At 34.0% G+C, this 16,500-nt stretch overlaps 1 protein-coding gene across 2 annotated transcripts in view; it reads left to right on the forward strand.

Annotated features, from left to right (window-relative positions):
* KYNU (kynureninase) overlaps positions 1 to 16,500 on the forward strand; it is a 90,609-nt gene that overhangs the window by 63,891 nt on the left and 10,218 nt on the right. For both annotated transcript variants that reach the window (XM_074363588.1, XM_074363589.1), the window contains 2 exons: positions 14,278 to 14,330; positions 16,199 to 16,284. In XM_074363588.1, coding sequence (XP_074219689.1) covers positions 14,278 to 14,330; positions 16,199 to 16,284 — 139 coding nt within the window. The remainder of the gene's footprint in view (positions 1 to 14,277; positions 14,331 to 16,198; positions 16,285 to 16,500) is intronic.

A 16,500-nucleotide genomic window follows, 5' to 3' on the forward strand; every position in this document is an offset into this window, starting at 1 on the left:
ACAGACGCTGTGTGGGGTAGCAAGGGAAACTGCTCATCACACACAGACCCAGTGGGTCCTGGTTCTTCCAAGACTGGGATGGGCTACTGTCAAAGGCCACAAGAACACTTGTAATGCATTGCTCAGAAAAAAGGTCTGAATTTTTGTGATCCATTTTCTCTTTGGTCACTTGTTTTTAACTCCACTCCAGAGGAGGGATTTGATTAAACGGGAATTATCCTTTTCTCTAGAGTTGAGGTCTATCTCCATCAGGATAAGTGCATGTAGAGATAGCTTCTCTTGATTTTCTTATGAATCTCTGCTCCAATCAGATTTGGTCAAGATCTCAGAAGATCTGGTACAGGCGTAGACACTTAGATAGAAATTGACCATCTGACTTTTTTTTTTTTCCTAAGGGGCTTGTGATCCTTGGGAGAAGTTTTCTTAGTATGTCTAATGTGATTGTTTGAAAAACTAACTATAAATTAATTCTGAATATTTAAGTACAAGGACATTGTCCACGTGATCTCTCATTACTTTCATTATCCACAATGCCCCAGAAAAATATTTTTAAATTTTGTTATTGAATATATGTCTCTTTCCTTACTCTCAGCATAATAGACAAACCATCTTCTAGCATATGGTAGCATTTCTACTTTGCAAGTTATTCCGAAGTGGGTATGATTTGCAAAATACTGTCAAATTAAATATGCATTTCCATATGCTTCTACAAAGACCAAATATATCCATCAAAACCAGCTATAGACAACTTAAAAAATCCTTCATGAGTATTTTAATCAATGCAGCAAATAGTCCTTTCTAAAGTTCTAAATCCAGACATCTTCTTGCTGTTTTTTGTGCTTTTTAGCATCAATACTACTTTAGAGGATTATAAACAAATATTTCAAAATAATAATATATTTCAAGGAAAAAATGTGCCAAAATTTTGTTACTAAAGCATTCATGCCAAGAAAATATTGACAATATTAGCTCTTGTAAGGACAACATATTATTCTGAATCTTCAGGAAACAATTTTATTAACCAAAACTTAGGATATCAAGAAGTGCTTTCTTATAATTATGTGTATCACATTTTTATTTCACTGGACATATTTTAACAATGTTCCTTTTGAGTAAGATGTGAAGGTGTAATTGAATATGTAACAGAACCAAGTGAAGCACTCTGTCTTAACAATATTCACATATTGTTTGGGCAAATGAGTGGAGGAAAAGGAACTGAACTCCATGATAACTCCTCAACTTCTTTCCAAAGCAGCATTAAATCAGCTGACTTAGAACAGGGCGGAGCAATTATGAATAGATGAATATTTCTTTAGAAAATAGGAAGTGATAAAGATCTTCTTTATTCAGAGTGAGTTGGTAATATTTTACCTGTCTATACCATGGCCACTTCAAGCCTTATAATAGTCATGCTCGGGGACTAGCAGCTGACATCAAGGGACGAATGCACAGTTCACGGGCTGAAGCAACCTACTTCGTCAAGATTTGTACTGTCATTCATAGCTTTCAATCTGCTTCCATCACTTAGGCATACATTTTCTTTTCCTTCAGATCGTGCTGGTTGCCAACTGCCCAGATTTAGATTCTCCTTGCTCCTTTTCTCATTTTCAGTTGAGCTTTTGTTTTTGTTTTTGTTGTTGTTGTTGTTGTTGGGTTTTTTGGTTTTGTTTTTTTTTTTTGCCTCTTGTTATACTTTATGACTACAGCCTTCTCTGATCCTTATTCCTATGCAGTAGCTCCACCTTTCCTGTATGTGTCTGAACTACTGTTATGTCTTAATTCCAATATCAATTTGAACTGGAGCAATGTGTTTCTGTTTCCCTAGAGTTTCTTCTCACTCTGCATGGTGGTTTAGCAATATTAATGCCCCATTGTGTGGGATGGCCTAAAACCTGACTGAGACTTCCTCTACCCATGCAACCATACCCATATCCTACCCAACTGATCTTACTTCCTTGAAGGCAGAGTTTTAGTATGCTCAGACACACCCTTGTTTGCATTTGGTCATCCCATTGGATTGCCTGGTTAGAAAAGACTGTTGGTGGAGACTGGAAGAAACACTTTGGCTGATTGTAGATGAAAAGAGCTTGGAATAACCAAAAAGAAAGAGGGGGAAAATATATACAATCATTCATGAAAAGAAATTAACATTTTCATTGAACATTGTAGAAATTTTAAAGGCATAGCTGCATAATGTACCTGTACCACATTTATATTCATTAAAGAAATATTTATTGAGCATCTAGTATATCACAGGCAGTTTTTAAAATGTTTGGGATGTGTGGAGAAATAAAGCAAAGATACCTGCCATTATAGAGCTTATATCCAGCAAAGGAAGACAGACTATGCACATAATAAAGAGCAAATTGTATAATATATTTGAAGTTGAAAAGTCCTGTGGGTAATTGGAAAAGCAGGACAGAAAAAGGAGATATAAGAATACTCTGTGGGATCTCTGGCAATGAACAGTATTAAAAAGACATTCAGGAAAGCTCACCACTGGGAGAAAACAATGTGATGAAGAGATGAAGGAGGTGGAGAGTGGGCCAAGCAGTTATCTGGTGAAGAGAATTCCAGCCATGGGAGTATTTTATCAAAAGCTCTAAGACAGAAGTGTGTCCTGGCTGTTTGAGGAACAAGAAAGCCACTGTGGCTGGAATAGAATAGACAAACTGGAGATTAGTGAGACAAAGGGTCCAGAAAATGCAGGCCCTTTTAAGGCAATATAAAGACTTGGGATTCATTGCTCATTTTGCCCAAAAAGTGACATGACATGACACAGCAAATTTAAAATGATCACGTGATGGCTTTCTTGGGAGTAGGCTGTAAGAGGGTAAGGGTGGACTTTGGAAGACCTTCTGGGGAACGATTAAGAGAAGCAGACAAGAGGTGACAACAGTTCAAAGCAGAGGAGTAGCAGAAGAGGCAATGAGAAGTTGTAGGATTCTGGATCTGTTCTAAAAGATATGTGGTAGCGCTGTGAAGGAGGTCAAGAATAGAAATGTCAGGGTCAGTTGAGGGAAGTTTGTGATCATGCAGAAGTGAGCTGCTCATTATCTAAATACAGTAATGGCAAATGGGATAAAGAAAGCAGGACAAAGATAAAAGTTATTAGGAAATGGAATCAAGAGGACATAAAGAAAATTTTGTAGAGAGGGACAAGAATGAGGGGAGCATCAAAGATTAATTTGATGTCTCTCCAAAAGGTGCTAAATTACTCAAATGTCATACAGTTATTTCATTTATCAACTAAAAAACATTTCTCAAGCATCTACTACAAGCAAAGCAGTCTGCAAACACTGGGGACACAGACATGAACGAGCCTTGTTTTTCTGGAATTTATCATTCTGTGTGAGTGGGAAAGGAAAGAGAGAGGTTGGAGAAGGCTTTGCTGATGAGGTGATATTTGCGATGACTGGAGAAATCCCCCTAACTCTTAGTCAGACTGAAGGGGAACTGGCAGTGGTAGGGTATCCCAGGCAGGATCATTAAGGTCCTTGCATTTCAAGTAAGGAGTTATGATTTTAGGTTAAAAAGAAAGGGGACCCATTGTTCACATGCACTAAGACTGCAAATCAAGTCTCATCAGGTCTTGGTTTGATTATGGGAAAAATAAATAGTTAGGCCTGGAGGGATCTCCAAGATTCCCTCCCAGTTTTTAAACTTACTGATGCTCAAGTAATAAATACAAAGCATCAGAATAAGGTAAACTGCTGGTAGGGATAAATCAGAAACTGAAACCAATTTGATGGAAATCTGTGCATTGTTGGGTGTTTTAATGACTTTGATGACCCTTCTGCCCTCCATTCTTTTGTAATAGGTGGATACAGTAAAATTTAGTAAGTTTCAAGAAATTTGCAACACACTTTACTGTAACTTTCTCACCTTTTTCCTTTTCTCAAGTATGAAAGAGTACTATGTCCCTATTTCTTAATATTCAGCTGCCAACATTTTTATTATGAAAATTAAGACTATATAAAAGCTATTTGAATGAATAAATTTCTCATAACTTCCTGAATAAAACAACCTTTGTGGAATTTTTGGTTCTGTGAAACCTTATTATTTGATGAGGATTTTAAGTAACATACTTTCACTTGAGGTTAGGTTATAGAGGACATTAGAATATGAGATTACAGGCATTCAAACTTATCTGCAATTGCTACTACAGATTTTTAAGAATAAACAATTATGCCATACACTAAATGTTCCATTTTTTGTAATTCAGCACAATTTTTGAAGCCATGAAAGCAGTAAGACAATTGTATTTAGTTCTAAGTTGTGACCTTAAGAGGGAGAGAGAAAGAGAAATAAGAGAATAGGGGAGGAGAGGGAGGGAAGGAGAAAGAGAAGAGGAAGAGGGAAAAGAAGAGGAAAAGGAAAAGGGAAAAAAGGAAACAACTTACTCTCAGTCAGATTTGCATTCCTAAGCACAGACTTAAATTATTAAATTGTGTGGTGGTAAAAGCCAAATTAAAGGACATTACAAAAGCAGTCTTTTATGCAAATATACTTTCTTAGAAAAAATTGTGCTTTAGTTTCTTTGTATGTTGGATTTTGCTCCAATGATTAATTGTATTTTTAACATAATCTAAGAAAACTGGGATAAATTGTTTTGTTTAGTTTTGCTGAGGTATGGAGTGAGGAGAGATAAGGGGTTTGCAGAGTAAGTTAAATTAATTCAGTGCATGAAATATTTAGGGATTCATACTGGAGATTCTACCATTAAAGTATTGCTAAGGAGATCAAGGAACGTTTGGGTATTTCATTTCATAACTCTTAGCATCCAAAATCATATTCAGTGGCTCCATAGTGGCTTTCTCTTACTGAATCTGAATATCGTGCCTCAAAGATGCCTTTATAATAAGTGATGCTTTCCATTTGATAATACTTATTTGAAACTCTTTTTAGGAAATTTATGATGTTCAAAGAATGAAAAGCATATTAAAATCTTTACTTTCATCATTTATTGGGTCTCTTCCAATACCTTCTCTCAAAATTCTGTTAATATCTTCATTCTAAGTAAATTAACTCCCTGCTTGATTTTCAATTTTTGATGGCAAAAGATCCAAATTTCTAGTCCAAGTATGATGAGATTGCATCTTAATTGTTATGGTTCATATTCAGTTCACAGAAATGATTTATGAGCTTATTGTGATAACAGCTACTTATAAGCTAATTTAATGGTTTTTAATTTTACTTCATTAGCTTTAGAATATCTGTTTATTAGAATCCCTGCCAAGATTTTATTTATATTACTTTCTTTTGTATTTCAAATTTACCTTTGCTGCATTCCAAGTGGTGGGATCTTAAAATGAATTTAACTTTCTCTTAGGTCTTCTGGAATGTATTTTGAGTCTGAATGGATATTTTTTGAAAAAATCATTTCTTTATTTGACTTTAAACAGCCCCCATTCCATCTGTCAAGACTTCGAGGTTGTAATATATGAATGATATGCTTACTCAGATTCACTAAATTAGATGCCTATGTCCATGCATTTTTGAAGAAGTGGAACTGACTACAGAGAATATAAAGAACAGAGAAAGTCAAACGAACAGTTTTAAGAGAGGGAGGAAAGCATTGTTTATAAAGAGAATATGGCTGTCATCTAGCCTGGCTAGGTCAGAACCCTAAGTGTGGTATTTAAGTAATCTAGGGAAAATTGCTTTTTTTTTTTTTTAAAGAATCTCTGATGCATTTAAAAAATCTGCCTCAGGTGCTTTTGCATTTGTTGGTGAATATACTTGGTCTCAATGGCCTAAATCTGTATTTGGGCTTCAAAGGCTAATAATTGTATTATCTTAGACTGTTTATCTAGCATCTTGGAACCTCACTTTTCTCAGTGGTATAATAAAGATGATAACGGTATCTACATCATAGGATTCTTCTGAAGATTAAATGATTGTTTAGAACAATGTCTGACTCATAATAAAATCTCAATTAACATGTGCCTTGGTTGCTCTCAAAATTAATAAAACAACTACAAGAAACTAAATAAGGAAGAACCACACATCCTTAAGTCAAACTTTTTGGACTATTTTTACCAGATCTTTGCTTAATGTTTGAGAAGTCAGTCACCGGGTTTCACATTGTTCACTTTCCATTAACTGGAACATAATATGGGGAAAAGACTTTATCTCTCAAACATATTATTTTAGTAAACATGATTCTTTTTCCTTTTTAACTTTAAATTAACAATGATTTTTAAAATTTTAATCTAGTTATGGTAAAAGTTATATTAGTATGAGCTTTTATATTAAAAGTATATCATTGATACTGTTTTTCATGAGAATATCCAGAATAACCTGAAAACATCAGAATTAGAGATTCCAAGACTTTTTTATTTCAAAATGAATTACGGGTGAAATAAATTTGAATAAGAAAATGTCAGTCTCTTGTTGTAATATGCCATTTAAATGATTACATTTTTTATCAAGTGAAAGTATTGAGCAATTAATTTTAGAAAGTTGCAATTATTTCCAGAAGAAGTAACATTTAGAATTACATTAAGATTGAAGATAGATACCACTAATGATTAAAAGAACATGGTAATTATTAATATTCTATATCAGAATAAAGATGCAAGGGAAAAAAAACATCATAAGGAAAATTGGTGACAGTTTGAAGCAATTAACCACTACTGGCCTCAGGACTTTGAAGCATATACAACATAGAAAATCTCCTCTATCCTCCTTTTTTTTTTTTTTTTTGTAAGAGTCTTTGTATTTATGATTTGTTGAGCTGTTTGGATGAATATTTTCTTCAAGTAACTGCTCTGATCACTGAATTCAGTGATGTCACTGTCACATCCACATATTAGACTTTAGTGCCATATATATTTTCACCTTGCTCTGGAGTCCTCTGACCTAATTTACTACTAATTGTTAGAGAATTATGGTGTAAATAGCCTCTAAAAAGAGCCATTGTCTTCTTTCTTCTGTTTATCTTACTCTACTTTCCTTCTATTATTAAGTTTAACATTTATATTGATGAAGCTGAAACTTCCCACCTTCTTGAGTCTCTGGTTTCATTTCTTTCAGGGTTTCACTCCACTCAGTATCTCCTTCCTAACAGAATCTATCAGCAACTGTCTCCCTTAACTCTTGTTTAATATCAAACACCCAGATTGGAGTCCATTTTCCTTCTCTCAGTTCTTTCCATTTTGCTATGTCCCCTGAATCCATTCTTCTTGACACAGAGTCACAGGTCCCACCCATAGTTAAGAGGGAAGGGGTCACATGAACACCAGGAGGCAGAGATCAGGGGGGCATGCACCCACCCTTTGTTGAATTGATTATTTGTTTAATTAGTTTCTACCCCCTGTCACACCCACACCCAAAAGACTTTAAACTCTGTGGGTAGGAACCATTTTTGTTTTAGCTCTCTGTACTATTTCTATCTCTTGCTTCTAGCAAAGTGTCTCATTAACTATTTTTGAGGAATCAATGATTGAAATACAGAAAAACTCTAATAAGCCTGATAAAAGTAAGGTAATTTCATTAGTAACATAAATGATAGAAAGAGTCACTTATAACAAACACCAACTCTACTCTACCTTCATGCTAACTTCCATTAAACTATTTTACTTTATCTGGGTCTACTTTTAGCTTCTGCTCTTCCACTCAGTTTCTAGGGAGTGACCATCTCAGCTGCTACTTGCTTATTGGTTTGTTAAGATACTTGCTTTGAACACCCTCCTTCAGCTTCCTTCTGGTAATGCTTTATCAACCACAGCTTCTTGCTTTGGGTCAGCATTCCTGCTTACTTACGAGCAGGATATGGGCTTAACTTGCTATGTTCCTTTAGATGATCACTCAAACTCTATAAGCCTTACTTATCTCAAATTTAAAATGATGGAAATAATACCTACCTCAGAGTTTGTTGCAAAGATTAAGTAAGATGACACGCCCATTTTCCAGCAAACATGTCTCCATTTCTGCCCATTTTTCCTTAGCAATTCATTATGCAAAAGCTTTGCTCAAACATGGCTTTTGAATAGGATTTCCTGTTGGCATAAGAACAAATATTTTGATTAGCTAGGCCACTTTTAGATGTCCTGTGGGATTATACAATTTCCCTCCCAGGGTGACATGGATGTGGTGGGGAGGGTGATGGACGGCAAACAATTAGAATCTCCAGCGGGGCTGGTCTCTCAGTAGTCTTTGTACTAAGCCATTGGATAGCAAGTATAATTTCTTTAGTGAAAAAATTCAAAACAGCCAAATTGTTATGAAATAATGAGGTGGACAATGTAGAAACAATTACATACCATTTTTGTACTTTTTCAGATTATAAAGTCAAAATACATCTATAGATTCAGGAATTAAAGCATGAAAAAAAGGGTGCCTTGACCTCAGTTGTGGAATCAGTTCCAAGTTATTTTTTCCCTGAAGAAGAACACATTTTCCCTTCGTGTAGTCACTTGTTTCATTTTTGGGTTATGAACACGACGTCAGTACTTTTAAGCATAAGATATTATTTCCTCCTATGATACCATGTGCATACACTAGGTCTTTGATGTTTCTGTCAGATATACCCAGCAATCATCACAATGCATACTCTTGAATTTTTAGTGTCACACCACAAACAGAAATGACAGGTACTGTGTCTTTTAACAAACACACAAAAATGAAAAAAAAATTGCTGAAAAAGAAAAATGTATTGAAATATTCCCCCAGTTTTTATTTTGATCCCATTGAAAAAAATAGGGGAAAAACTTGCCTTTTTTTCATTACCCTGTCTCACAGCCACTGTATTTGCCTCAGATTTTTTTAAAAAAAAAAATGCCAAGAGGAAATTTTTGAATCCGTTTCCACAGGAAGCATTATATGCAAAAGGGCTCACGTGTTATTTTTTTGATATGTAACTACAGAAGAAATAATTCCCTTTAACAAACTGTAGTATTTTTCTTTTCTTTCAAAAGATAAAAATAACATAAGACAATAGTCTTTGTTTCTATTCTAAATAATAGTGAATGAATGTAATTCATTTGGGCTAGGACTCTTTTCTTAATTTCTCTTTTTTATGAAGACATGATTTTAGCCTCAATAGAAGAGGTGACACTGAGTTTCCCTCAGTACCCAGCACAGTTCCATGCCTGCTGCAAAAAATGTGTATTCAATATATATACATCATGATAAACATAAGTACCTCAAATTAACAATTACTTTGTATGGTGCTTTTGGTTTCCCAATTTAACTCATTGATATAGCTCGGTTCTGCGTTCAAATTAACTTAAGATAGGTTCTAATTCTGGATAATTAATACAAAAACGTGTCAATTTGATAAATATACTTTCAATTTTTTTTTATTGATTCCAGTTGTCATCAGAAATTTGATAATTTTTTAAAAGTTACATCTGCAAATGTCATCAGACCATAAACATAGGTGAACAAATCATTTTATTTTTTTTATTTTCATCTGTTAACTTATTTGATGCAGGAAATTCAATCTGGTAACTTTGAGGCATGCTTAGTTATTTTTGTTATTTTTCTCAGTAAATTCAGAGTTAAACCTCTGTCAGTTTAGAGTTCTTTTCTTGTGCTTTTTTCCTTAGGAGAGCATCTAAGTTTGCAAGGGTGGGTGATATACAGAGCACCCAGACATAGGTAAAGGAGGGGCATCTGGCCCATAGGCATCTCCTGGAATCCATTAAAATGAACCTGGAACCCATTACTGTTGCATCTTCTGAGATGTCTGTGGAACTACCATGCATGGCCCAATGCCCTTTATCTCAACCCTCCTGCTCCTGTGAGGATGCTGAATCTCTCAATCACTTCAGTTCCCTTCTCTGGGGGCACAGGGATTTAGGAGCATTTAGGATACTCTCTTGGGTCTCTTGGGTTTCTTGGGTTTGTAAACACAGGTCCATTCTACCAGCATTTTAATATGAAGACTACGGCACCAAGCTGGCATGAAGGGATTTTTACAAACCCTTTGGATTGCCTCCGAGTGCTGAGAGAACATGGCTCAGGAAATTTCTATCACTAGATCCTCGCAAACATATCTGGAGTTCCCACTGACCTCTCAACCATCCCAACCCCCACTCCCTAGAACTTAACTCAGGGTAGGGCGTGCAGCTGGCTCTGTATTAGGAATATGAATCTAATCTTTCTCTTGCCTTTCTGAAGTTTCTCATTCCTCAGCAAGCACAAATGTTATTTTATTCATGGGTTAGGTTCATTCTTTCTTCTATTCCCTTTTCTCTTTGGTGCTTACAGCATAAACATTATGCTGGGCTATTAAATAAGACACGTGATGACTAGAATTCCAAAATGTCTATCTATTGCAAGTCAGAAGCCTTGGCTTTTAAAGATGACTGACTCTGCTGTAAGTTTCAAATACTTGTTTTGGAATTCAAAGCTAAAAGGAGTCTTAGTACTACATATCCTCTGGTGCTCTCCACTTAACAAATGACCCTGAAGGAATAAAACTTACTGATGCACCTTAAAAAAATTTTTTAGTAATTTGCGAAGGATGAGAATTTTTAAATGTATACCTTCAAAGGTTTTTTTTTAACCACCCCAAACACTTTTCTCCAAACAATATTATGTCAGTAGTTGTCCCTGAAGCCATAAATTTTTCAACTCAAGAGAAGTTGGCGATTAATATGTGACTTAAACTGTCATATATAGCAGAAGCAGAATCCAAACTGGACCATTACTTTTCTAATCAGTTTAAGCGCTTTAGTATGAAAAAAAATATTTGATACCAATTCTTAAGTTGAGTATTAAGTGTACACCTAGAAATTTAGTACACTCAATAAAAACTCAGCAGAATTCACTTAAAGTCACACTGTATAACACAAAAAGAAAAGTAAGAGTGGAAAAAGGAGGTGGTGGGGAATGGGCCCCCACAGCCTACGTATGTGTTGGACCTTTGAATGGACTGCTTTAACTATTTGGAACAATCTTTCCTTCCTCTTTTGCTGAAATATACTCATCCTTCTGCTCAGCTTCCTGGTCAGAGCCTCACCTGACCATCACCATGCTGGTTCAGCTGCCCTGAGCCATGCTTCCTCTACCAGTCTTTAACCACACAGCACATCATCCACATTACACTCTTCTACAAACTGTAAGAGATAAGTCTTTGATCTCATGAGCTTATATTCCAGTTGGGGGAGAAAAATGAAAATAAGCAAGTTAATTATTTAGTATTCATAAAAGGTACTATACATTCCATCCTATATCTTTATTTTTTGGTTTCTTGTCTCTTGTAATCATTCCCTTTCAGGACATAGAACTCTTCCTCACTCACTTTTGATGTAACAACTCTATATTTTATTATATAGATTTACCATAATTTATAAAACTAGCCTTTTATTGAAGGAATTTTAGGTTCAATCTTAGACTATTACTAAAAGGGATGCAATGTTTGTACTTACAAATAATTCACTTCATAGTTGTACAAGTTCTTCTGGAGCGTAAACTCACAGAATTGAATTTGCCAGGTCAAAGGGTATAAGTATTTATAAACTTCATAGCTGTTACTCATTAGTTCTCTAGAGGGGTGCATTAATAATATATTTTCCCACAATAACACATGAGAGTTTCTTATAATACATGTTAATACCAGTAGAGTGCTTAATAAAACTTCTGAATTTTTGCCAATCTAAGGCAAGCAATGGTATCTCAACATAGTTTTAGTTTGTATTTGTCTTGTCATTAGTGAGTGGAGAGCTCTTTTTTTAAAAATTAAGATCCATTTTCCTTTTCTGTATGATCTATTCAGATATGTTGGTCATTTTTCTTGGGTTGTTATTCTTGCATTATTGACTTCAAGATATTTTTATACTAGAAGGATTAACTTCTTGTGATATAAGTTGCAAATGATTTTTAAAAAATAGATTGTCACCTAAGAGAACTTTCTCTTATGATTCCTTGTATAATGGAGATGATCCTATAACTTTCTCTTTGGCTTTACTAATATGATGAATTGTATATTAAGTGATTTGTTAGTACTACATTGTTTTCATTTTGAAGTTTTATAGTATGTAATCATTTGTAGAAATATTCAATTTATTGTTCATATTTTTTAGGAATTTTTAGTATTATTTGTTTGTTTTTCCATATGGCATTAGTATCAGCTTCAAGTACCAAATGAAAACAAAATCTATTTGTATATTTTACTGGGGCTATATAAATTTACACATTAATTTGAGGAGAACTGACTCTTTTCTTGATGTTGAAAATTATTCAAGTCTTTTTGTTCTTGTTCAGATTCAGGAGTATTTTAAAATTTTCTTTTTGTAGGCCTGGAACATTTCTTGTTAATATATCAATTTATTGCAATTTTAAATTTCAGATGCTTATTTCTCATACTAACTTTGTGCCAGACTGCCATGCTAAATTATCTTTTTGTTTATACCAGATACAAAAATTGGATAATTTGAAAGAAGTGGTAATTTACTACCTCTTTTCCAATTTTTATAGCTGCAAAGTCTTAGTACCAATGAGGGTTCCTTTGGTGTTTCTCCATTAAGTCCAAGTTTGGCTTGGATGTGAATAAAGCAGAAATTAAAATTTTTAACATTCTGGCCATAATTACATATAAATGCATATAGTATATTTTATTCTAAAGTTGGAAACGTACTATAAATGTCATCTCCATTTTACTCCTTTTGAATATATAATCTTTCAAATAAGATTTGATAAAGGCTACATGATACTCCATCATACGAAAGCTGTATAATTTATTTTGTTATTTCTCTATCACAAGATATTTGGGTTGCTGTGACACTGTAGACAGCATTGTGTTCATTGTCCTAGAACACACATCTCAGTGTACTCAGAATAGTATAATCCAAATAGCCTTTTGGATAAATTGGAACAAATGAAAGTACGGGGACAGAAAACTATACATATTTTAAATTTATATTTTCAATCTGTACTCTAAAGGTTTTATTACATTTTATTTTCATTATTAGACAAAAATTTATTTCATTTTTACTGAATCCTTGATGAAAATAGGCATCTACATTTTAAATGACTTTGCCAATTTGATATGTGAAGTATGGTCTCATCTCTGTTATTTCATATTTTTTAATTATTACTGAGAGATTGAGGGTTTCTTCCATGAATTCATGGCATATTTGCATATCTCTCTTTATCAATGCTCTATCCATGCCCTGTGGCTGTGTAGCTTTGGTGGCATTGCCTTTTCTCTGATGAAAAAACTCTTGGTGAAAACTCTTTTAAAGGTGGCAAATAGCTTCCTTCTTCCCATCATTGGTTTTCCTTATAATTTTCTCTCTTTTTAACACAGAATTTCAAATATGCATGAATATATTGACAAGTTCCTTTATATTTTCTTTGGTTTTCATAGTTAGAAATATTTCTTTTAAAACCATGTAAATATGTGAACATATTTGATTCATCTTTGCATTTTTTGAAATGTCGCAATTATCACTTATTAAATTGTATGATTTGAGGACTGTTTTTATATTTTCTATCTGATGCTTCTTTTAACATTACTATGCTCATTCATTTAATGGATTTGATAATATGCTATATAATACAGAGCATATTCACCTTTACATTCTTCTATTTCAAAATTTATTATTTTCACTTATATTCTATATAAACTTAAAACATTTTGCCAACTTCCAAAAAAAAGTGCCTTGGAATTTTTAATTTTCGTAGTATTAAAATTAGCAATTTATTTAGGGAGAATTGATTTTTAGGAATATTGTATCTCTCTCAAATTTTATATTTTTGTTTATACTATTTTGTAATTTTTTTCATCTAATAAGCACACACACATACATGTGCATGATTTTTTCCTATATATCTTGTATTTTATGTCTGGCCAATTAACATTCTTATTAAAATCTAACAGTAACCAATTTCTTTAAAAAAATCCAAAAATTTTCAACAATTATGTAGGTTATTTTTATACCATTTCTCTTTAGGGATCCTATTGCAAAAACTACATTATAGTATTCATCACTTTTCTTTTTTGAGCTTTCACCTTTGTTTTAAAATCTAAAAACAAAAATTTGTTCATTTTGTTTTATTTTCAATAAGAACAAGGTCACAGATCTTCAGATGATTTAACTTTGCAAAGATAATATTAACTGGTAATATGAATAAATTGATTTTAGCCTCATTCTCGAGAAGGTTATAAATACTAATTGCCTTGTGATATCATATAGCATTCATATGCTTAAGTATTTGATAACTCTTATCACAAATGATTTTAATATGCAAGCCCCAGAGTCCTATATTAATTGTGATTATTTTTATAGACTAAAATATCTAATGTCATTATTTATGTTTTAGGTTAGTGGGATGGTTTGGCCATGAACTAAGCACCAGATTTAAGATGGATAACAGTAAGTGTATTCAACTTTACTTCACAAGTCTTTTTATTTTAACTTTAATACAATTTTCATCTGTCTTTGTATGATATGTATTATGCATGCCTCATGAAGACTGCACTTTGAAAATGCCACTGAGAATTCTTAAAATAAGAAATGACATTTCCACGGTGTAAGACTAAGTATTCATAGATTTTAGCATGGTTTTGAGTCTACCCCTTTGTAGGGAAATAGGAGGAAGTGAAATCTAAAGTACAGAATTCAGATCACATCAATATAGAGTCCCCAAAACTTCAGGCAGTGAGGACAGGAAGAAATTGTTGGTTTGGAGTCAGACCCAGAGAGATTTAGATATCAGTCCCACTTTGCTGCTTAACAGTTTTCTGATGCTGCACAAATTTCGGATTTAGGTTTTGTTTTTTCCTCACACATACCTAGTGTGAATAATAGTATCTACTTCAGGGTATGGTTTGAGGGTAAGGCAAGTTCAAAGCTGTAAACCAAGTAACATATTATTTAATAAATGTTCATTCTTATCCCTCTCTTTTCCTAAAATCTCTCTCCTTTTGTGGTTTTTGCCACATGCCAAACAGTGACAGTGAAACCCCAGTGAGTAGAAATGAAAGTACACCATGTGCAAGGGGTTCCCAAACTGCTCTACTTCTTTTTCCTGAGTGACTTTATTCATCTATCACATGGGATATAGAAAGCTTCCTAAATATTTTGAGAGTTCAACTTAAACTTGATCCTTCAGACTGCTTCCTGCCCTGAGATACGATTTTAAATAAACTCACATTTCCAACAACCAAGATGCAAAGGATCAAGAAGGGCTGTTCCAATTAAATCAGGAAACCTGTATTTTTTCTTGGCTGCTGAAATCATAAGTTCTGTTATTATACCAGTTATTTTGTAATGGGTTTTCTTATCTGTAAATGAGGGAATTGGATTCGATCAGGGATGGGCGAAGTTTTTCTGTGAAGGATCTCTTGTGAAGGAGATATTTTAAGCTTTCTGGGCTATACTGTCTCTGTGGCAAAGACACAACTCTGCCATTATGATGCTAAAGCAACCAGAGACATACATAAATGAATGAATGAGGCTATGTTCCAATATAGCTTTATTTACAAAAATAAGCAGTGGGCCAGATCTGGCCCACAAGATGTCATTTGACTAACCCTGGATTAGATAAATCTGTAAGACCCAGAAAATTCTCTCACTCTTTTAGTTAGTCATAGTTTTAATTTGACCCCTGGCAAATTTAACTCTGTTGAATTTAACTTGCAACTATTCAATCTAATTAATTCTAATTAGGATAATATCTGCTATTAATTTACCTTTTTAATATATCATATTTATGAAGATCATTTTTTAAAGCCTTTTTCTTCCTTCCCTAAGAGAAGCCACTTGACCTAGTAATCCTAGTGCTAAAAGTCACCTTCATAAGTCATTTCATTCATATGTCTGCCTTTGAGTGACATTACAATTACAAGCCATTTGAACCTTAATGTTTTCCTCTCATTGATAAAGTTTCATAACAGAAGGGCAAAGCATGGAGCAGAACAAGGAATGCTGGGCTTGGGGATGGGGAGAGCAGAGGATGGGATCCAGAAAAGTTTCCAGATGAGTTTTGTGTCCAAAGGCTCCCATTTTTGGAAGGCTACTACGAAGGTAGGGGAAGAGGAGGTGGAAATTACAGGTGAAGGAGAAACATGTCAGTATTCTACGTCCATGGAATTTCTCTTAAATATCTTAGAAATCTTAGGAATAAAAGTTTTTAACTTTTATATTTTTTCTCTCTGCTACTTACTGTCATAAAAAAAATCCATGAAGGATACTTTTTAAGGCACATTCTATTAAAATGGCATAACATTAATTTTTTCCAGAATTGCAATTAATCCCTGGGGTCAGTGGATTCCGAATTTCAAATCCTCCCATTCTGTTGGTCTGTTCCTTACATGCTAGTTTAGAGGTAAGTGATCTATGCTGCAACCTTCTCACAAGTTTACTTTTCTCTTTACCTGATTAGGACACGTGGTCGTGTTTTATCTACTAATCAGCTAGATTAATATGCACAGTGCATAAACAGACAAAGGGCAGTGTTCTCCTTTAGGACAGTGACTGTGTGTTAACATTACCTTTTCTTTATATCACTAGCTGCCAGCATAAGGCTTGGCACATTTTGGCT

This window comes from Camelus bactrianus, chromosome 5 (assembly GCF_048773025.1).
Source record: "Camelus bactrianus isolate YW-2024 breed Bactrian camel chromosome 5, ASM4877302v1, whole genome shotgun sequence".
NCBI classification, from domain to species: Eukaryota; Metazoa; Chordata; class Mammalia; order Artiodactyla; family Camelidae; genus Camelus; species Camelus bactrianus.